This window comes from Podarcis liolepis (genome assembly GCF_965112155.1).
Source record: "Podarcis liolepis genome assembly, chromosome: 4".
Taxonomy (NCBI): Eukaryota; Metazoa; Chordata; class Lepidosauria; order Squamata; family Lacertidae; genus Podarcis; species Podarcis liolepis.
The window spans coordinates 96,552,000-96,574,956 of NC_139558.1; the positions used below are offsets into that span (position 1 = coordinate 96,552,000).

A 22,957-nucleotide genomic window follows, 5' to 3' on the forward strand; every position below is an offset into this window, starting at 1 on the left:
TCGTCTCCTCCGCGCGGCGCATGCCGGGATGGCGCGCTCCGCCCGCAGCGCCCCCTGCCGGCCTCCTTCGCCCCTCCCCTCTCTCTGTCCCCCCTCCCTTCTCCTTCTCCATCCATCCTCTCAGGTTCCAAGATGGCGGCGGCGGCGGCGGCTCCCCCATCCCCTCCTCCTCCGCCTCCTCCCCCCCCTGCCGCCGCGCCGACGGAGGGCCCGTCCTGCCCCGGCTCGTGGCCCAACTTCGCCGTCGTGTGCTCCTTCCTGGAGAGATACGGAGCCCTCCTCGACCTGCCCGAGCTGCCCTTCCCGGAGCTGGAGCGGGTCCTGCAGGCGCCGCAGGAGCCCGGCGAGCAGGGTGAGGGCCTCCCCTTTCTCCGCAGGGCCGCGCCGTGGGGGGGGGGAGCGCTCGCTGGGAACCTGGGGGGGGGCTTCGAGTCCCTGTCCCCCCCCCAACAAACTACCCCGGGAGGCCTTTATTTCCGCCCCTCCTCTTCCACCACAAAGCAGGGCCCGACCCCGTCCATCTCCACAGCAGGGGGAGGCATCTCCCCTTCCTCAGGGGACCCCACGAGGGGGCGGCCCCCTATCTTGGGGGGGGGGGAGAGGCGGCATCTCTCTTCTCCATTAACCCCCCCTCCACTCCTAATCAGGCCCCTCCCACTCGCAATGGGAATCTCCTTTTCCTCCTCCCCCAGTTTGGGATGTTATTTGGAGGGGTGGGGGGAGAAGGGGGTAGGAGGGATACGGCCCCCCACCCCAGTTCCCAGGTTTTGCGTCGTGTGTGTGTTTGCGGTGGGAGGGGGGGCGGCCGCCCTTCTTATTCCCGCCCCTTTCCTCCCCCTCTCGCGCGAGATTCGTTTGTGCAGCGCCGTGCAGAAGCAAAATAAAGGGGAGGTCCCTGCCCGCGAGGGGCTTGCAGTTAAGATTCCTGCAGAAGGGAATGTGGGGCAGGATGGAGGAGGGGAGTGGGATGGAAAGGGGTGGGACGGTGAGGAGATGAAAAAGAGGGGGGTTATTGGATTTGATCTTGTTTTTGCTCTTATTTTTATCTCGTATTTTTATGTTGCAAACTGCCCTGAGATCTGCGGGTGAAGGGCATTATACATAGTAGTAAATCATGTGTGTGTGCATAAGCGTTTGTTTGGTTTGGGAAAAGAGAATAAAGGCCAATTTTCCCTTGGATCTGGGAAAGATGTTGTCTGATCTTATAGGGAGCCTTGCATGTTCTGTCCTGACCCTAGATAGTATGTGGAATAACCCCTGAATAACTTGATAGTAACATGGCTAGGGACATACTAGTCCTGAAATGGAAGTCACACATCACTACGGGTGAAGCTGTCCAGGAGAACTTATTGTGTGTGAGAGAGAGAAGTGAGAGAGAAAAATGACCAATACAGGAAGGGGCAAGTCTTTCAAATAGAGAGATGTTTTTTGAGAGATACTGGATGTGGCATGTGGGGAACTCTGGCCCCCCACCCCCATTTCCTGTCCTCGATATTTCTTCCTGGTTTCTTTGCCATCAGCTCCACCCTTTATCAGCCAGCCTTCAGTGGTCTACTAAAAAGGCTTGCTGGCTAGTAAGTTTGTGGACTTGTTTATAGGCTGATTTGCAGGGCACTGCTATTCTCAGCCAAGACGTTCTGCAAGATTGAAAATTCTTATTGGCCAGTTTCTTTGTCGATAATTCTTTTGGAATGGGTAATCAAAACAAATATTAAAGAAGCTCTTTATTTCCCTGAATAAGTTGTATGACACACAGTTCTAATTTCCAGTAGCAGTGTAAATAGCTTTTAACTGCTTCTATAGTCTTCATTACTAGTATTTTCTTATGGGGTTATGTATATTTTTAAAACGTTTGTTTTAACAGTGAACACAAAATGGGTTTACATGATGGGCTGTGTATGTGTTGTCTGTTAGATTTCTATTTAGTAGCTGATTTTTTTTTGAAAATTTTACCTTCAGTTTTGTGTTAATTGTATAGCACCTTTGCTGTTTACCTGAACCTTTATTTTGGAAAGGGTCCTATTTTCTTTCTCTTCTTCCATTTGCACTTTGTTGTGGAGTTAAAAGTATTGTTTATTCCATTTTGCTTTGAAACATTTTTGTCAGGTGTCAGGAACAAATGACTGTGTTACCCTGCTGTCTCTGTCCAAGTGGACATAAGTGATTTTTCTCCAGTATGCTAAGGATGTATTTACAGTACAGACTTTCATTGGTTTAATAGTCCTCTCCTTCCTCTAGTTTTGTGAGAGAGGCTAGAGTAGACAGACACGTGTAATACAGAACTAGGAGTACCTCACCAAACTACAGTTCCCAGGACTCTTTGGAGGAAGTCATTGCAGTTATATAAAAAAATATTAACTTGTCACTTAGGCTGCAGCCCTATGCACACTTCTGAAAAAGTCCTATGGGAATATGTTGGACTGAGTTCATCTAAATGCTGATGGGACTATATATAACCTTCTTGCAGGCAGCTTTGTGACAACATAACATTTATTCATTCCTTTATACAAAAAATTCTGAAAAATAATAAGGCTATACAATTTTGTGGTGTATTAGCATGTTAAACTGAACTCAGTTTTACTTTCGGGAGTAGAAGTGCTATCTATATTCTGTCTTCCAGTGGTGTGCCAAAATCTGAAGTGGAATATCTTTCAAGAAGCATAGTGTGATCTTTCTCCTTTGGCTGTCATTTAGTGAAGGGTTAGGGTGCTGGAAGGGATTACGTTCTAGAGTGGGACCTAGGTGCTTTCCAGTTCAAATCTCATTTTAACAATGAACTCCCAAGTAGATGTCCACTCAGAGCTTTCATTTAGAGATTTCAGCCTATCTAATCTGAAAGTATGCAGTTGAGTCTAGTTTATTGCCCTTTACGGATTTGGAAATGGATTGATTATTGTGTAATGAAAAGCAGGTTGCTTCTATAGATCAGGGATAGTGAAACTGGTCCTTCAAATGTTGGACTCCAGTTTCCTTCATCCCCATCAGTCTTGGCCAGTGGTAGGCAAAAATGATTGACCAGAAACATCTGGAAGGGGGGCGCGTGATTCCTTACCTCTGAGGTAGATATGTTTTACAAAGGATGGATGTGCTTCAATGTTGAGTCTCCAGATGTGGTTGGACTACAACTCTCATCATAGGAACATAAGAAGATCCTGCTGGATCAGGTTAATGGCCCATCTCGTCCAGCGTCCTGTTCTCGCAATGAGATGCCTGTGTGGAACCAGCAAGTAGGATACAAGCACAAGAGCAACTCTCCCCTCCTGTGGTTTCCAGCAATTGGCATTCAGAAGCATTGCTGCCTCCAATTGTGGAGGTAGAGCACAGCCTCCATGCCTAGTTGCCACTGATAGCCATCTCCTCCATGAATTTGTCTAATCCTCTTTTAAAGCCATCCGAGCCAGTGACCATCATTGCCTTCTGTGGGAGCAAGTTCCACAGTCTAACAATGCGCTGCACAAAGAAGTACTTTCTTTTCTCTCTTCTGAATCTTTTAACATTCAGCTTCTTTGAATATTCACAAGTTCTAGTGTAACGGCAGAGGGAGAAAAGCTTTTCTCTGTCTCCTTTCTCCATGCCGTGCAGAACTTTGTAAGTTTCTCTTACCTTTTCTCTAAAAAGCCCCCAATGCTCCAGTCTTTCCTCATAGATTTTTAGAATTGTTCCATCCCTGTGATCATTTTGGCTGCCCTTTTCTGAAACATTCCCAATCCTACAATAACTTTTTTGAGGTGATGTGACCAGAAGTGTAGAGAGGATTCCCATTGTGATTTCACCATAGATTTGTGAAACAGCATTATTATAATAGCAGATTTATTTTCAATTCCTTTCCTAATGAGCCATGGCATGGAATTTGTCTTATTTCACAGCTGTCGCACACTGCGTCAACATACTCATCAAGCTACACCCTATGACCCCAAGGTCTCTTTTCTAGTCTGTCACCACCAGTCCAGACCCCATGAGTATATCTGTGAAATTATGAGTGGGTGTTTTTGTTTTTCTTTTTTCCCACAGCCGTGCATCACTTTATATTTGTTTACACTGAATTTCTTTTACCATTTACCACCCATTCACTTAGTTTGGAAATATCCCTTCGGACCTCTCCACAATCTCATTTTGTTTTAACAACCCTGAACAATATTGTCAGCAGTACCTCACTGCTCACTCATAACTCTAGATCAGGGGTCAGCAAACTTTTTCAGCAGAGGGCTGGTCAAGTGTCCCTCAGGCCTTGTGGGGGGCCGGACAATATTTTTTTGGGGGGGGGGAGAAATGAATGAATTCCTATGCCCCACAAATAACCCAGAGATGCTTTTTAAATAAAAGCACACATTCTACTCATGTAAAAACACCAAACAGGCCCCACAAATAACCCAGAGATGCATTTTAAATAAAGGGACACATTCTACTGGACCATCTGCGGGCCGGATTTAGAAGGTGATTGGGCCAGATCCAGCCCCCAGGCCTTAGTTTGCCTACCCATGTTCTAGATCATTTATGGATAAGTTGAAAAGCACCTTTCTCATCTATAGCCAAGTTTGCCAGTGGTGATGGATTATGGGAGTTGTAGTCCAACCACATCTGGGGTCCAAGATCGAAGAACACTGATCTACATAACAACACACTGGAAACTGCAGAAGTGTGTGAGAACGTATTAAAAATAATTGCCAGTTATTGCAGTAGTGAATGGTCACTGGACTTGCCATGTAAACATTTTGAGTTTTATATTGAAAGGCCAAAGATATACATATTGCACTTTTGGACATATGCATAAGGCCTTTTGGACAAGTGTTTCTTGACAGCAGTGTGTTTCTAAAACTCTACCAATTGTAGCCAGTATATACACATCTGATGAAGTGGACTTTACTTCATGAAAGCATAGGCTGTAATACTTTGTCTTTATGGTGTTGTCACAGGGCATTCTCTCTCTCTCTGTTTTTAAAAAATTCCTTGATAGTCAAATTTATTGCACTTGTGTAGTAGGATTTATTCCAGGCATGGCCAAACTCGGCCCTCCAGATGTTTTGGGACTACAACTCCCACCATCCCTAGGTAACAGGACCAGTGGTCAGGGATGATGGGAGTTGTAGTCCCAAAACATCTGGAGGGCCGAGTTTGCCTGTGCCTTGATTATTCTGTAGGATGGCTTTCTAAGCTCTTCACCAATGGAGGAAGTGTTGCAATTTCCCCAAGCCTTTCGTTCCACTGCTTGTGGTAATTCTGATGTGCTCCCCTGAGCAGGAAGAAATCTAGTGGGTGTTCTCTCCCCGCTCCCCCTTAATAACTTTTGTGTTTTAAGAGCTAGCAAAGCCAGGAATCCAGAATGCAAATCACTGTATACGCCTTGCTTTTACTAAGTCAAGGGTGATAAGCACATTATCTATTAGCCGCTGCACTCCTTTTGTGCCGGCGGTAGCCAATGTACTGTTTTTGACCACAGCTCCTATTATCCCTGACCATTGGCCGTGTTGCCTGAGGCTGTTGAGAGTTGTAGTTCAGAACATCTGGGTGGTGCTAGGTTGGCGACAGCTTGCATAGACAATTCTGAGCTAGATGGACCAGTCTCTGTATAGGACAGCTTTCTATGTTCTGTTTTCTAGCCCATTAACACATGCACACCTCCTGAAGTGCACCACTTTGGCTATCCTTTCTTCATGGCTGCCTACTTTTCACTGTTTTTGCTAACAGCATACAAGGTTTACACACACACACACACACACACACAGTATTTGCTGCAAGTGGTCCATGCTGAGTGGATGGATAGTTGCAGCAGACTGGAAAAACTGGTGCCAACTTTGCCATATGCCTCAAAACCCAAAGAGAAGCTGCAGTTACACACTCACTTTTATCTTATTAAATTGTTTATCCCACCTTCTCTCCTATGAGCCCTGGGGCATATGTGAATCTTCCCCATTTTATCTTCACAACAATCCAGTGAAGTAGTTCAAAACAATGGTAATTGACCCATTGTCACCCCGGGAAGTTTATGACTGAGTGAGCATTGAACTCAGGCCTTTTAATTCATCATCTGACATGCCATGCAAATGATTTTGCCATACTGGCCTTTAATTGTTCCCACCAAGAAGGGGTTGCAAATGATTCTTGGGAATTTACCCAGATGATTGCAAATAGGCAGGGATTGGACCACAGTTAACCTGCAGTCCTTACACTATGCAGGCCTAGGCTAAGTACATTTTATAAACGGTATGTATATAATTTTAAATTAATAAAAGTATTTTTTTTAAAGCTCTGAGAAGCAAAAGTGTCTAAGTGGCATTTTTTGTACCGTGACAGTTTTGTTATTGTTGCTTATGTGATTTCGTTTGCAAACTATGCATAATACAGTCATACCTTGGGTTGCAAACGTGATCTTTGCAGGAGGCACGTTCACAACCTGCAGCGTTCGCAGCCTGAAGCACCGCGTCTTCGCACGTGCGTGACGCTATTCTGCGCATGCATGTGACATCATTTTGTGCTTCGGCGCATGCACGAGCGCCAAAACCCGGAAGGAACCCATTCCAGTACTTCCGGGTTTGGCGCAGTCCGCAACCTGAAAACACGCAACCTGCAGTGTTCGTAACCTGAGGTATGACTGTAGTAAATATTTAATATTTGTTTCTGCAGTCTGTGGGTAAGGCAATCCTGATGGTGCTGTGACCTTCTCTAGTGGCACCAACCATGTGGATTGTTCTTTCTTCGGGCATGAACTATGGAGTATTTGCACCAGCAGTTGAATACTGTACACCATTGCTGCTAGTTCTGATTTTTCTTGGTCACTTGATGATATTTTACTCTTGATTTTATTGTTGATTGTTTACATTGGATAGGATATTATTATGGCTTTTATAAAATTGTGGGGCATTTCTTTTCGTAATCAAAAAGCTGTTTTAAATCGTTTTAATAATAAATAAATAAATAAGCAAGCAAGCAAACCTAAAAATATGAAAACACTCATGTTTTTGAGATTAATATAAATGAAGAATGCAGTTCCATTGTATTTTTCAGCGTTCACATACAAAAGGTGAAGCTGTGAAGTAAAACCCTATGGGCCCCAATCCATTGCTGAATAGAACGTGTGTGTTGTGATAATATTGGTAATCTGTTACAGTGTGTATAGACCTATTTCTCCATCCCTCCCAAAAGGTGATCAGGCCTGTGAGATCAGGCCTTGTTGCGTGGTGGTGTGACCAGATTGTATAGAAGTGGAGCTCACACAGAACATAGCTTCAGAAGTGCTTCTCAGAAGTTCTGACCCCTGTGCCTCAAGGCCTTCCTGAAAGGGGTGGTTCTGTTCGTTTGTTCTTGGTGCTGTCTGTCTGTGTTGGTTCTTGAGTGTATCGGCTCTAGGCCATGGGTAGGCAAACTAAGGCCCGGGGGCAGGATCCAGCCCAGTCGTCTTCTAAATCCGGCCCACGGACAGTCTGGGCATCAGCGTGTTTTTACATGAGTAGAAGGTGTGCTTTTATTTAAAATGCATCTCTGGGTTATTTGTGGGGCATAGGAATTCGTTCTCCCCCCCCCCCAAAAAAATATATAGTTCAACCCCCCACAAGGCCTGAGGGACAGTGGACCGGCCCCCTGCTGAAAAAGTTTGCTGACCCCTGCATCTAGGCACAGCACTTTAGGGAGGATGTTCCAAAGCCAGGGCCCCACCTCTGAAAAGCCCTCTCCTTTGTAGCTGCACAGTTATACAGTGGTACCTTGGGTTACAGACGCTTCAGGTTACAGACTCTGCTAACCCAGAAATAGTACCTGGGGTTAAGAACTTTGCTTCAGGATGAGAACAGAAATCGCACGGTGGCGGTGTGGCGGCAGCAGCAGGAGGCCCCATTAGCTAAAGTGGTGCTTCAGGTTAAGAACAGTTTCAGGTTAAGAACGGACCTCTGGAACAAATTAAGTTCTTAACCCGAGGTACCACTGTACTATGGAACTGGCTCCCACCAAAGGCAGCGATAGTCACCAGCTTGGGTAGCTTTAAAAGAGTATTAGCCAAATTCATGGAGGAGTGGGCTGCCGGAAGCCACAGGACGGGAGAGTAGCTCTTGCTCTCGAATCCTGGTTGCTGGTTTCCCAGAGGCAACTGTTCAGCCACTGTGGAAATAGAAAGCTGGACTAGGTGGGCCCATTGGCCTGATCTAGCAGGCTGTTCTTAACGTTCTTACATGCGATTCTTCTAATGTGGAAGACACTTGATCCCGGGCCTTGACAGAAGATCTTAGGACACGGACGGGCTTGAACGGGAAGAGACACTCCTTCAGATTTGTTACTATCTGGCACCTTGAGTGCTGGTAAAGGCATCTCACAATTTTAATAACGATACATTCGTGTTGCTAGTAGTGGAATGCTGTGGAAATTTTCACAATGGCCGTATTGTAGGCTCAGCTGGATTTTTAGTATTTTACTATTGTATTCTTGATTCGCATCATTTGACAATTGTTTAATCTTACTGTATCGTTTTCTGATTTGAACAAACCAAGGTCCTCCTGTTGCTGCTACTAGGAGACCTGTTTCCACAAATACCTCTTTTCAGCTGGAGAATGTAACCTTCATTCACTATCAGCCCTATATATTTTGCTCCTTGAGGTCAAGAATAAATGATGTCTTTCCCCCTCGCAGCAAGGACCAACACTTTAAAAAGCCTTGCAGCCCCATTCAGATACTTTATCCCCTGTTTGTGGTGTCATCTGAAGTACCGTATTTTTTGCTCTATAAGACTCACTTTTTTCCTCCTAAAAAGTAAAGGGAAATGTGTGTGCGTCTTATGGAGTGAATGCAGGCTGCGCAGCTATCCCAGAAGCCAGAAGAGCAAGAGGGATTGCTGCTTTCACTGCGCAGCGATCCCTCTTGCTGTTCTGGCTTCTGAGATTCAGAATATTTTTTTTTCTTGTTTTCCTCCTCCAAAAACTAGGTGCGTCTTGTGGTCTGGTGCGTCTTATAGAGCGAAAAATACGGTAGGTTGCTTCATCCTGCTGCATGGCCAGCCTGTCTCTCCATTCAGTGTTAGAAACTCAGATATATAAGCTAATCGCCAAATGACTCCTTATACCTGGGTTACAGTCACCATGACAATGTCTAGGCACCTTTTTGCGGTGGAATTTATTATCATTATCCTAATTATTTCCTTACTATACCGCTTTATATTTTAAGGGGGGGGGGAATCTCTCATGGGTTTAAAGCACATTGATACATCAAATACAGTGGTACCTTGGGTTACATACGCTTCAGGTTACATACGCTTCAGGTTACAGACTCTGCTAACCCTGAAATAGTGCTTCAGGTTAAGAACTTTGCTTCAGGTTGAGAACAGAAATCGTGTTCCGGCGGCGTGGCGGCAGCAAGAGGCCCCATTAGCTAAAGTGGTGCTGTAAGAACAGTTTCAGGTTAAGTACGGACCTCCAGAACAAATTAAGTACTTAACCCGAGGTACCACTGTAAAACAATCCAGAGTAAAACAAATTCAGGCTCCAAGGAAAATATTTCAGATCCTTCTCTTAAGTGACATTATGCTTTTCCAGTATTTATTTACCTACTTAATTTATAGAGCTGCCCCATAGCAGAAGCATTCTAGGAAGCCCGTGTGGTGTAGTGGTTAGAGTGTTGGACTAGGACCTGGGAGAACAGGGTTCAAATCCCCACTCTGTAAAGAAGCTCATTGGGTGACCTTGGAACAGTCACAGCCTCTTAACAGGATCATTATAGGGATTAACTGAGGAGGAGGGAGAATCATGTATGTGAAATATAAATGCATGTATGTGAGATATAAATGCACTATAAATAAGCTCTTCTGCTGACCTGCTTAAGAAAGCTGGAGGGGCCAGCCAGATGGAGATGTCCATTGCCAACCTGGCATCCAGAGATCTCCACGTGGTCGCAGTTGGACCCCCGCCAGGAGCAAAACGCGCCTGGCTAGTTTCTAACACTGCCTCCATTTGTTCAGTATTTTAGTGTGGTGCACTCACAGTGTGGAAAGCTGTGTTAAGTGGATTCAGCCAAGATGTGCAGATTGCACTGGTTGGACATTCATCACACACACACACACACACACACACACACACACACACACACCCTTCCAAACAGCAGCCTCACTTTTTTGCCTTTGCCAACTCTTTGTGATGTTGTGGGTGGGGCATCTGCTGCAAGGAGGAAAGGAAAGAAACTACTACCCATTGGGTCATGGTGTTGATCTTCCTTTGTTTTGTCCTTTAGCAAAGGGGGTGAGGAATCCTGCAGGAATACAGAGGCATCTCTAAGGTTCCTTCTAGCTCTATAGTTCTGTGTTAAGTAGAGTTTGGCTTAACTCTTGCTGTAGTAGTAAACTGATGACTTGCACTGAGCTGCTTCAGGCTGCAGGTGAAGTCTCGTTGGATTATTTGCTTTTCCATACCTCAAAGTGTAGTCCTTTTGGAGAATAGCATGCTGGTGAAAAGCACAGGCTAATGTTCTTTTTCTGGTCCTCAAATTTTGTGGAGGATTTGTACAGGCACAAATTCAGTTAGGGAAGCCCCTTATAATTTTTTTCACACCATGGAGAGAATGAAGCATATAATGTTTAGTAGGGTGTATTTTTTTTTACCCCAGCTGTAATAAAGGTAGATGATTTAGTGATGTTACTATGTCATGCATTTTTCTGGTTTTATATTGTAAACCAACCTGTGATCCTCGAATGAATGGGCGGCATAGGAATTCAATAAATAAATAAATAAATAAATTTAATTCTTAATTTAAATTTAAAAATCTTTACCTCTCACAGATGATTCATTAGTCACTGATATCTAAGGTGAAAAGAGTAGATTGGATTGTTAATTGTTGCATTTTCATATTATGTGATGAGTGCTTTGGGACCGATTTCAGGGGTCAAAAAATGGGAGTGCGGCTATTAAGAATGTTGTTGTCTACTCAGTGAAATACAGTATGTTAGGGGAAACTATGTGTGGAAATGTATTGTAAATTGCTTAGAGATTTAAAACTGTGTATATTAGGGAAATACACACTAAAATGGTGATACATTTTCTTGAGGACAGATGAACTGTATGAACAGATGTCAGAATAAGGTAAATTAAAACTTAGTTAAGATTGGTAAAATGAGAAACCAACTTTGAGAGATTTGTCCGTCCCTCTTAGTTAGTACCTTGGTAGCCCCGTGGACAAAGGAGATTTTTGAGCAGGCTGTTAAAAGGTTTGCAGTATTTTGGGTTCCCCAACAATCATTATGTCTTGGGTTTAAAATTTCCTAGAAAACTATATTCATTCACTGTGCAGGCTTTATAGAAAAATGTCAGGCACTAAGTGAGGGACTGTGGGTAATTTGCAAAAGTAATACTGTGCAGAGTTTGAGCTTGTGATTGCATGCATCGCATGTGTACTTCCTCCCAGCAGGTCCTCCATTTGCAGCATGGGGGCAGCACACTGGAAGGAAGGACTCACATGCAATCTCTACCTAAAGTATCATGTTTTTTGGAAGACAACACACCCAAACAAACAGCGTCTCTCTTGTGTTTTCCCAGTAGCTTCCCAGTTGCTATTAATGTTAGTTAAGTGCCGACTCTCCCTCCTGAATGAAGATACTTGTAGTGTGATCCAATTTTGCACATGACTCTGTAAATGACCCACTTGTGTGCCAGGCTGGATGGGCTGGAAGTAGTTCTGAAGCAAATTGTAAGGAGCACGGAAGTTCCTTCTCCTTATGTATACCAGCCATCTAAGCCCTTTTTAGTGCAGCTGTGCTGTTTTTCATTTGGTTTCTTTCTTTTCATTTGTAGATGAGCAGTGTTGATGTTTTATTTCTGTTTTGTAAACTACCTGATAATTTTTACAGTGGTAAGTGGCATGAATATATATTTAAATAAAACAAACAAATAAATATATTCGATCTGTCTAGGGGAAACTGAGATGGTTGTGGGAAATTTTAAGAGCCTCAGTGATTTGGTCAATAACCCGTCGTAGGATGTTTTAGAACTGGAAAAGATGCCATGAAAGGCAACCAAAATGACCAAGAGTCATAAGAAATGCACATAAGTACACCCATAAACAATTGTAAACAGTGGTTTGAAAAGGCTTTGAAATTCAAGATGTAGTTGATGTTTCTTATGCAGAGCATAGAGGTATAGAATTGTGTTGTGTGTTTACAATAGTAATTGGTGAGAATTGCATCATTCTACCTTACCTCGTTTTATTTGGATGAGTGTATATTTGCAGGTGATATTTTTCTAGGTCTAAGCCAGGATCTAGGGATGCGGGTGGCACTGTTGACTAAACCACAGAGCCTAGGGCTTGCCGAGCAGAAGGTTGGCGGTTCGAACCCCCACGACGGGGTAAGCTCCCATTGCTCAGTCCTTGCTCCTGCCAACCTAGCAGTTCGAAAGCACATCAAAGTGCAAGTAGATAAATAGGTACCGTTCTGGCGGGAAGGTAAACGGTGTTTCCGTGCGCTGCTCTGGTTCTCCAGAAGCGGCTTAGTCATGCTGGCCACATGACCCGGAAGCTGAACACCGGCTCCCTTGGCCAATAAAGCGAGATGAGCGCCGCAACCCCAGAGTCGTCCGCGACTGGACCTAACGGTCAGGGGTACCTTTACCTTTATGTTTGCAATAAATGTTGCCGTATATTTGTGTTCTGAGCTTACTGTGTTATGCCATTCACCTGCTTCTGAAGCGCCAGCACAATTCTGACTTTCTTAGCAGATGCCTGCTTGGCTTCCCTGTAACTGTCACCAGCACTTGACAACTCTTTGATTTGTAGTATTCCACTTCTTCTGTGCTCTGTTTTTCCTAGTAGTTTCATCTTTGGAAAACAGACTACAACACTTCAGAGAACATTACCTATTGTGTGTTGCTCTCAAGTCATTTTAAATATAGAAACTCAGGCCTGCTAAAGGATTATCATTTCCCACTCTCTTTCCTACATACAAGAGATAAGGAGTTTGTGGTGAGCATACTTGTTTCCTCCCTTTGCTCTAGGGGTAGGGGACCTCTGGCCCGCAGACAAGTGTTCACCTGCTGGGTAGTCCAATTTTGCCCACAAGGCCATTTCTTCAAAACTACACCCAACTGTCAGCTGCTGCCACTGACTGATGGGCAGGGGAAGGTTCAGTCCTGCTGGGATTTGCCTTCCCAGTGTCCCCATGTGGGATGCACTGATGAAGTAGATCCCTGCAGAGACCAAAATTCAGTCCTCCACTCATCAGCTGGTGAGCAGAGTGTTTAATCCTGTGGGAATGTTCTGGGGTGCAGGAGAGGATATGTTGACTAATTATATCCTTATCCAACTTGTGCTAACAAGTTTCCAAAATATCAGCAGAGTTTATAGACATTCCCCTTTAAGTTCGCAACGGTAACGTGTGCACAGGTTCGCTAGAACCTCTATAATAATTACTCTGGTAATTTTCCCTTTGTTCCCTCTTAAAATACAAGACACAACACAGTCTTTATAAAAGTATAAAAGAGTTTACTCATGTTCTGTTCACAATATGATCCCAGAAGGCAGACAGGCTTAAAAAGGTTACATACATTCAGAATCTATCTTGTAGCAAGGTAGACCTTATCTCCTCTCTTGGATGGGAGCCAAGAGAGCATCCTTAGATGTTTCCTCATCAAAGGAAGATGGCAGAGAGAGAGAGTGGCCGCCTGCCCTGTGCTTTTGTCATTACCTGCACAGGTGAGGCCACACCCACCTCTGGTCACATGCGGAGGAAGTCCGTCCCCAGGAAGTTTACCTGCTTGCTGGACAGACATCCCTCCCCATGTTCTAACATGTACACTCTAGGAATATTGTCATTGACTGCTCCTGTGTTTACATCCCACAAATCCTGCTGTGCCAGCTTCTCCAGTTTCCTTGTCAGATGTTGAGGGGAGATGAAGATCCAGCCCACCAGGCCGAAAAGTTTCCCTACTTTTGCTTTGCTCTCTTTCACCGGTACAAAAATTCCCTCCCTCTCGTTTTCAGCATTAATTCTGTCAGTACCAGTTGGTTGCACCAGTTGGTTGCAAATTGAAGATAAAGACAACCATGGTGTTAACCTTGGTGTGATGAACACTGAAAAAGGAAAAGAGAATTTGTTCAGAAGGGGTGTTTGAGCCTGCCTTGTGCTCCTTATTTTGACTGTGGATAAGAAGGCCACTGAGATTGCATATTTAAAATGATTCTATCTTATCTGGACAGCCACTGCTGATTATTTGTCCCAGTTGGTTTTGTTGCAACCTGAAATCTGTTTTGCACCTAGCAGACCAGACTGTTGTTGTTGTTGTTGTTTAGTCGTGTCCGACTCTTCGTGACCCCATGGACTAGAGCCTCCCTTACTTCTTCCTTCTCTCCATTTTAAGACTGTGACAAATTGCTTACTTTGGGACTTTCATTCCACCCTCCATTTTCTCACCTGCCCCATTTTCTGTTTTGCTTAACATCTCACCTGAAGAACAGTTCTGGAAAATTCTGTAACCTTCTTACTACTTTTCAACGTGGGCGTTACCCTAGTGAGGCTTTTGCATTCTGCATTGTCTTCAGTGTTGGTGTGCCTTGGAAAAATAATAATAATGGATGAGCGAGCTTTGAATGTTGCCTCTGCTGCTTTGTTGCTATTTACCCCTCATTTCTCCTCCCTGGCTTTCCTTCTTTGGGATCTGTGCCAGGCACTTGTACTCTCTCTTCTAGTCTTGTTTCCTTTCTTTTTAATTCCTTCCAATTATCCTCTTAAATAGGGCTCACTAAACATAGTGGACCCAATATCCCCCCCTTCCTCACCTATTTGGTCCCCCCCCCATTTTTCTTGCTCTTATTATTCTCTGAAGCCAGCTATTTGACCACTTCCCCCAAATTCCTCCCTTTCCTCCCCCCTCCCAATTGTCTAACTGGCTGTTGTTACCTGCATTCCCACTCTCTCTGGCAAGTAAATACAAGATCAACCAAACCACTAGCTTACTGAAACACCAGCAAAGAATGTATTTTGACTAGTGTGCAGCATTCCAGGCTGTTCTTTGGTTGACTTTCTAAGCAAAGACTTCCAAGCAAATACTACTACAACTACTACTACTACTACTACTACTACTACTACTACTAATTTATATATTTATACCCCACCCATCTGGCTGGGTTTCCCCAGCCACTCTGGGCAGTTTCCAACAAAATATTAAAAACAATACAGTGTCAGACCTTAAAAACTTTCCTAAACAGGGCCGCCTTCAGTTGTCTTTTAAAAGTAAAATAGTTGTTTATCTCCTTGACATCTACTGGGAGGGCATTCCACAGGGAGGGCGCCACTACTGAGAAGGCCCTCTGCCTGGTTCCCTGTAACCTCACTTCTCGCAGCGAGGGAATCGCCAGAAGGCCCTTGGGGCTGGACCTCAGTGTCCGGGCTGGATGATGGGGGTGGAGACGCTCCTTCAGGTATACAGGACCCAGGCCGTTTAGGGATTTAAAGGTCAGCACCAACATTCTGAATTGTGCTCGGAAACGTACTGGGAGCCAATAAAGATCTTTCAGGACCAGTGTTATATGGTCTTGGGGGCCGCTCCCAGTCGCCAGTCTAGCTGCCGCATTCTGGATTAATTGCAGTTTCTGTGTCACCTTCAAAGGTAGCCCCACATAGAGCGCATTGCAGTAGCCCAAAGAATTTTGGTTGCTCCAGCACAAATTTCATGGAGCAGTGTGTGAACCTCTTTAAGATTATAGAATCTTAGAGCTGGAAGTGACCCAAGGGAGTCCAGCCCCCTGCAATGTAGGAATCTCAGCTAAAGCATCCATGACAGATGGCCATCCAACCTCTGCTTAAAAACCTCCAAGGAAGGAGAGCCCACCACTTCTCGTGTCAGTCTATTCTAGTGCTGAACAGCTCTTATTATCAGAAAGTTTTGCCGAATGTTTAGTCAGTATCTCCTTTCTTGTAACCTGAAGCCATTGCCTCAAGTCCTACCCTCCAGGGTAGGAGAAAACAAACGTGTAGCATTCTACTTTGAAAGCAGTTCTAAAACGTTATAAAAATGCTTATGCCGTTTTTTGAAAATTAAAACATGAGGGATAAATAGCTCCTGTGCAAGGCTGGCTTCCCAAAGGATAGGGCAGCTGTGATATTTTTCCAGGTCTGTATCAGGCTGTCCATCTCAGCACCTTTTCAGATCTGCCTGCGTGGGTGTTGCTCCGTTCTGCCACTAGGTGCTGCTGTAGTTTGCTCCTGGTTCATATGCGGATTGAGAGAGAGAGAGAGACTCTATGAACAAAGGAAAAGATGTTAAGTTCTTTTATAAATCCTTAATAATTAACCCCACCTAAGGTGTAAAATCACATTTTAGCATATGTCTGATTTTAGTGCTGGAAGGCTGAGCTACCTAGATTCTAAGGTAGATGAGAAACTGCGCGGTCATCTTTTTCTAGAAACTGCCTGGTCCAGCAGAGCAAATGGAGAAGTAGTAAGGTTGCCTCTTAATAGTTAAGGCATAAGTAATCTTCGTTAAGCTTTTCCGAGTAAGAATATAACAAGCGCCTTGATAAGAAGTGCCTGGATGCATCAGCTCACCTTGTTTCACATTCTTTGTAAGAATCCTAGCCACCCTGCAGGTGCAAGGTGGTTGACAGGAAATTGGTTGGTAGTCCACTGTTGGGATTATAGTATGCCTTTTGTTATACCTTGATCTATTACGATGTTCAGACCATGCAGTTTTTACTGTGTGTATGAGCGTGAGCATCCTATTTTAATATTTTGGCTCTGTGGATTAGTTAACATTTAACGTTTGTCTTTCTCTTGAATTTGCGCTTACGTCTAGCATTTAGAACCTAGTTGCTTATTTGTTTTTAAACTCCCTCCCCTTCTTGTTTGTAGTTCCCAGAGAGCTGGTAGAACTTCACTTGAAACTGATGAGGAAGATCGGAAAATCCGTCACAGCAGATCGCTGGGAAAAATACTTGATCAAGGTAAGTTGTTCTTACATTGGATGCTTTGAAACTCTACTACTGGGTGATATATGATGTTGGGAATCCCCAATACCATGGCCAGAAATAGGAGGGGTCTGTGCCAATTTTTGTTTTTGTATTGTTTAATATTAGATATAGTGTGCAGATGTAATCACTACCATCCAGAAATAATTTTAAGGAATTTCCAGAGCACACAAAAATCAATGTCCTTCTAATACAATTCATTTAAATGATTGTTATGAAAGGCTTCTGGGTCTTCCAGTTTTTCATATTTGGTCTCTGGGGCAGCATGTTTTTGTTCCCACCCCTGCCAGTGCCTGGTGGTAAAGCCTAGCAGGCAGGTGGGAACCTCTAATAGGGTCTTCTTGGTGGCGGCCCCGCAATTATGGTAGTCAGTTCTTTCTAAGGTTGGCAGGTCTCATCCATCACATCCTTTAAATGGGACTAAGCACAGGTTGGATGACCATCTGTCAGGGATTCTTTAGTTGTGATTCCGGCATTGCAGCGGGTTGGACTCGGTGAGCCTTGGGGTCCCTTCCAGTTTACAGTACTATGATTCCATGACTGATATTTCCTCTGATTAATAGGGCTCTTGCTGTCTGTATCCAGCTGAATTTTATTGTTTCTGTTTCATCTCTGTACTGGCGCTTAGATTGTAGTGTTGTTTCTGAATGGATTCGAAAGTGGTTTTTGTGTTTGAATTTGCATTTTTATATATGTTGTGAACTGCTTTGTAGTGCGTGTTCTCAAAAGGCAGACTATAAGTCAGCTAAACAAACAAACAAACAAATAAATAAATAAATACCCATCCTAGGTCCCCATTTTGTTAGTTTAACAGCAATCCACATCCCTCTGCTTTTTCCAGTTCCTGTTTTATTCCTACAAAAACTGAAACTTTAGGTAACACTTCATTGAGTATGGGTGCCATGATGGGAGATCACTTCGTACTTAATTTAAACCATTTTCTTTTCAGATGTGTCAAGAATTCAACAGCACCTGGGCATGGGAAATGGAGAAAAAAGGATACTTTGAAATGAGCATGGAATGCAAGTTGGGAATATTGAAGGTACTATTGTCTTCAACTCACGTGATAGTTTTCTGGAATACCTGATTATCCTCCAAACACCATTTATAGCATTATGAGTTTATCATGGGCTTATGCATCCTCCACCTTCCCAATTCCTTTGCATTTTCCAATTTCCTGCACTGTTTCTGGGTTGACCTAACTCCAAACCATGGCTACATGGTGGGTGAGTGTCATTCATTTAAAAAGCTACCTTTATACGCTACTCCAGACCTATAGAAAATGCAGTGGGGGATTCAAAATGTACCTTTTAAAAAGAGATGGTGAGGCGGAACCACTGAAGACTGCTTGCTTCAGTACCTACTTCGTAGCAGGTCTCCAAAGTCTCAAGCACAAGCCTTTCCCAGCCCTCTCTCATTTATAGCAATGCTAGAGATTAAATCTGAGTCCTTCTTAATACAGATCATGGGCCCTGCCATCTGAGCTATGGCTCCTCCCCAACAATTTCTTAAATCAAGCCCTTCAAGTACTGTTTTTGCAAATTAGTCTCTTGCTGGTGCATCAGCAGAGAGTGTTCCTTTGGTGTTTCCAACATTAGTTTGATGTGCTCTTTCTCTCTCTCCCCCCCCCCCCCCCGCTTTCTTTAGTACCTTTGTGAGTGCCAGTTTGATGACAATCTCAAATTTAAGAATATCATTAATGAGGAAGATGCAGATGCTATGCGCCTTCAGCCGATTGGCAGAGACAAAGATGGGCTGACCTACTGGTACCAGCTGGATCAAGATCATAATGTTAGGGTGTATGTTGAAGAGCAAGATGATCAAGATGGGTCTTCGTGGAAGTGCATTGTCAGGTATTGTTCTTTTTACCCTCGGTTTTCCAGACTTTAGACTTTAGAAGAAATGCCTCTCTCAGGTTCATTTATTGGATAGGATTTTTTAAATGTTCTCTCTGACTCACTGTGCATAAGGAAATATTTACAGCTACATGTACATCTTTGCGATGGTTTAGTGCTGCACCTGAAACAAAGCCAAACACTTACAAAGTGGTGGTTCAGAAAAGGGCCACCAAAATGATCCAAGAGATTGGAGCAATTTCCCTATGAAGAAAAGTTGCAGTACTTGGGACTTTTAGTTTAGAGGAAAAAGCTGGAGCTGATTGTGATCATATTATAACATTTTGGCAGCGGACAGAGTTGTATGATTTTTTTAAATGTTCTGTTTGAAATATATTGCTATGACTTGTTTTAATTAATAAAAAGGGGGGAGAAGAGGCGAGTAAGATGTTACATTATAAAGGTAAAGGTAAAGGGACCCCTGTTAGGTCCAGTTGTGGCCGACTCTGGGGTTGCGGCACTCATCTCACTTTATTGGCCGAGGGAGCTGGCATACAGCTTCCAGGTCATGTGGCCAGCATGACTAAGCCACTTCTGGCGAACCAGAGCAGCGCATGGAAACGCCGTTTACCTTCCCGCCAGAGTGGTACCTATTTATCTACTTGCACTTCATGCTTTCGAACTGCTAGGTTGGCAGGAGCAGGGACCGAGCAATGGCAGCTCACCCCGTCACTGGGATTTGAACCGCCAACCTTCTGATCAGCAAGCCCTAGGCTCTGTGGTTTAACCCACAGCGCCATCCGCGTCCCTTATGTAACATTATAGAAGTTTATAAAATTATGCATGGCATAACATAACATTAGAGCTCTCTAATAACATTGGAACTCATGGGCACCCACTGAAGATGAACGTTAGGACAGATAAAATACTTATTCACGCAGCATGGAACTGCTCCCCCAGGAGGCAGCGATGGCCAGCAACTTGGGAGACTTTAAAAAAAGGATTAGGAAATTGACGGCTGCCAGCCAAGATGGCTACGCTCTACTTCCACAGGCATTAATGCTTCCTAATACAAGTTGCTGGAAACTACTAGAGGGCTCTTGTGCTCTTGTGCTCTTGATCTGCTCCCTGGTTTCCCGCAGGCATCTGGTTAGCCACTGTGAGAACAGGATGCTGGACTAGCTAAGTGGGCCTTTGGCCTGATCTAGCAGACTATTCTCAGGTCTGGAGATCTGGCCCTGAATATGGGCTGTGGTGAATATGTGCTGCAGTGCTGGCCATTGCTCCTTTTTGTATGCCTATGTTCCTTTTGTTCCAGGCTTGCTATGTGTGGCTATTCCTTGGTTCTGCTATGCTTGCAGGTAGGTGTGAGAGGAGGGTGGGAACTGGTGTACTGACTGCTGAGAGTACGAAAGTGCCAAGTGGTTCCCTATAGCAGTGATAGGTGTCTGTGAAATTCCTTAGGGGGAAGGGGCAGTTGTGGGGACTGCACCCATGGTTTTCCAGACATAGTCCTTTACCGTTTACTTACTCTTCATTTTCCTGCTGGTGCTGGCAAAGCAGAATGCGTGCAGCCTGGTTTGCACAAGTGTGGGGTATTACACAAGGCTGGCAAGGTTATGGGGCTTGATGCGTTTTTTGTTTTTTGTTTATCCAGAAGCCGAAATGAGCTGGCTGAAACTCTGGAACTCCTCAAAGCACAAATTGATCCTGAACTATTAAAAAAACAGCAGCAGGATAATGCGTCACGGGAGAGCCCTAGTATTGAAGGTGAAGAGGCCAAAAAGGGCGAAGAAACGTCAACCCAAGGTTTTGCTGCTATTCTTACCTTGCAAGGGATATTTTGCATTAATCCTTCTCAGTGTTGGCTATTTTGAGGGATTTATGCACTCCAAATGTGGGTGTGATTCAAAATTGGAAGCCATTTAACCTACAAAAAGCTTGAGAAGATTTTTTTTTAAGCATCGCTGCTATTAAAGTGACATTAGGATGGGTACCAGGCAAGCCTCTCTGGGGAAAGCATTCCTCAAAGGAGGTGCCACCATTGGACTTCAATGCCTTTTGGCCCTTCCTAGCTCTCTTCTGCAGACTTCAAATAGTAAAGCAATCATTCACTCTTCCTGGAGGGCCTTGAGAATTGTAATCCATACAGGGGGAGTGAGCTAGTAATGGAAATTTCTCAGAATAGCACAAAGCTGTAGTTTCAGGGTTTCCTTTAGGGGACAGCCAGGACAGTTCAGTTGGAATGAAACCAGCATATATTTGTTACATAGATTTGCCCAGTGATTTTTTGCTGTACCGAAACGTTCACTCAGAGTAAAGTACCATTGGAGCCATTTTTGTTTCGACACGAGCTGATATTTAGCATTCATGTGTTCAGTGCCTGGAAAAACTAAATGCTTCAAACGTTGTGTAGTACTGAGGGTGGGGAGAATCATTTGGCTTACGATGATTGTAACATTGCTTTACTTTGCTCTTTTTTTCTTTTAAATGAAACAGAAAGTGACTTGAAGGTCAAAGAAGAAAAAGAAGAGATAAAAGAGGAGCTGCCAAAACAGCTGGAAAGCCTTCCACCTCCAGCTGTTTCGGAAGAGGAAAACAAGATAAAATTAGAAAAAGTGCAAGAGAGAGAAATCATAAAGCTGCCAGTTATAGTGAAGTTAGACAAACCTTTGGAAAACAATGGGGAAATGCAGATTACCAAAGAAGAAAGGGACTCTTTTAAAGAAAACGTTAAGCCCGTTAAAGTGGAGGTGAAGGAAAATAAGCTAGAGCCAAAAGACTTGAAAGATGTAAATAGCAATGCAGAGGCAACTGTTCACGAGCCCGAGAGGATAGAGTTCTGTGTCAATGTCAAAGCTCCCCAGGAAGTGGTGGAGCGAAGTGTGGAAGAAAGCGAGAAACTAAAAAATGACCAGCAGGCAAAGATTCCACTGAAAAAGCGAGAGATTAAGCTGACTGATGATTATGACAGTCCCTTAAAAGGGCCCTTGCGAAAATGTATTACCCCAACGAAGGATGTCTTGAAGGAGGAAGGGAAACAAGAGGAAGAGACGTTTAAGAGAGTCCCTACAATTACCGATGGGAAATGTCTTGTTAATGGGGAGGTTAGTAGCGAGAAAATCATGCCAAATAACAAGCTGGAACGTTCCCCAGGCACAAAGGAAGACAACTCCAGCCTGCCTAAGGAGGAAAATGGTGTAAGCGGCGAGAAAATACTAGAGACCGTTAGCACAATAGTAAGAACAGCTGATGTCGAAAGAAATATTTTGCATACAGGGAAGGAGGTAGCTAGTGTGGTAGCTGAGGTTTCTTCTCAGAAAGTGCCTTTAAAGGAGGAGACCAGCCCGAAAGGAAAAGAAAACTTGCTTGACAGTAAGACTTCAGAGTCTGTCGTAGAAGCACCTTCAAAAACGGATGATTGTCTCAAGAAGTCAGTGGAACCTGTGAAAGCAAAAGATGGCCTGGCACCTCCCAAGGAATGTCCAGATAAATCCTTAACTGCATCTTCCCCAAAGGAGCAGGTTACTCCAGCAGTTGAAGAGGATCTGAAAAGTAAGGGTCAAGCCGGGGAGAAGGCAGAGTTGCTAAGAGCGGCTGTGACTCCACCGCCTGCTCCAGCCCTTCCCTCGGAGAAATCAGTTGCTGAGAAGGAGGAATCTGTCTCTAAAAGCACACTTCCTGATAAATGCAAAGTCCAGGCAGGGCAGGATTCTAAGCCGCAGAAGGACTCTGAAGCTGAAGGGAAAGAAACGCCCAAATTAGGCAATGCCCAAAGTTCTGCCGAGGAACCTCCTGAGGCTAAAAAAGAGCCTGTGAAAAGCAAGTGTAAATACAAGCTGATTTCTGAAGACGAAGGTTCTCTAACGGAGAATAGGGAAATCACCTCCGAGAGGCAGAAAGATGGGATCAAGCTCACAATCAGGATCTCAAGTAGAAAGAAAACCGACCCTCAACCCAAGACTCAGAATGCAGCCTCTGAAAAGGAGGAGGAGGCGGCTGTTGGTGTCGGTCGCATTTTAAGGAGGTCTCCCCGGATATCTAAGCCCACTCCCAAAATAGCGGAGACCCGAGATCAGAAGCCCGAGAAAAAACGGAGTGAGGAGGAGGAAGAAAAACCAGCTGCGGTGCAAAAGCCGGAGAAGAAAGAGGACTCAAAAAAGCAAGAGAAGGAAATAAATTCTAAGGCTAGCAAGGTAAAA

The 22,957-nt window shown here is 44.2% G+C and overlaps 1 protein-coding gene across 2 annotated transcripts in view; it reads left to right on the forward strand.

Moving 5' to 3' along the window:
* The first annotated feature begins 99 nt into the window (after positions 1–99).
* Positions 100–22,957, forward strand: part of RSF1 (remodeling and spacing factor 1) — a 52,468-nt gene continuing 29,610 nt past the window's right edge. For both annotated transcript variants that reach the window (XM_083499239.1, XM_083499240.1), the window contains exons 1-6: positions 100–352; positions 16,805–16,896; positions 17,870–17,962; positions 18,568–18,773; positions 20,413–20,564; positions 21,255–22,951. In XM_083499239.1, coding sequence (XP_083355365.1) covers positions 133–352; positions 16,805–16,896; positions 17,870–17,962; positions 18,568–18,773; positions 20,413–20,564; positions 21,255–22,951 — 2,460 coding nt within the window. In that variant the 5' untranslated portion in view covers positions 100–132. The remainder of the gene's footprint in view (positions 353–16,804; positions 16,897–17,869; positions 17,963–18,567; positions 18,774–20,412; positions 20,565–21,254; positions 22,952–22,957) is intronic.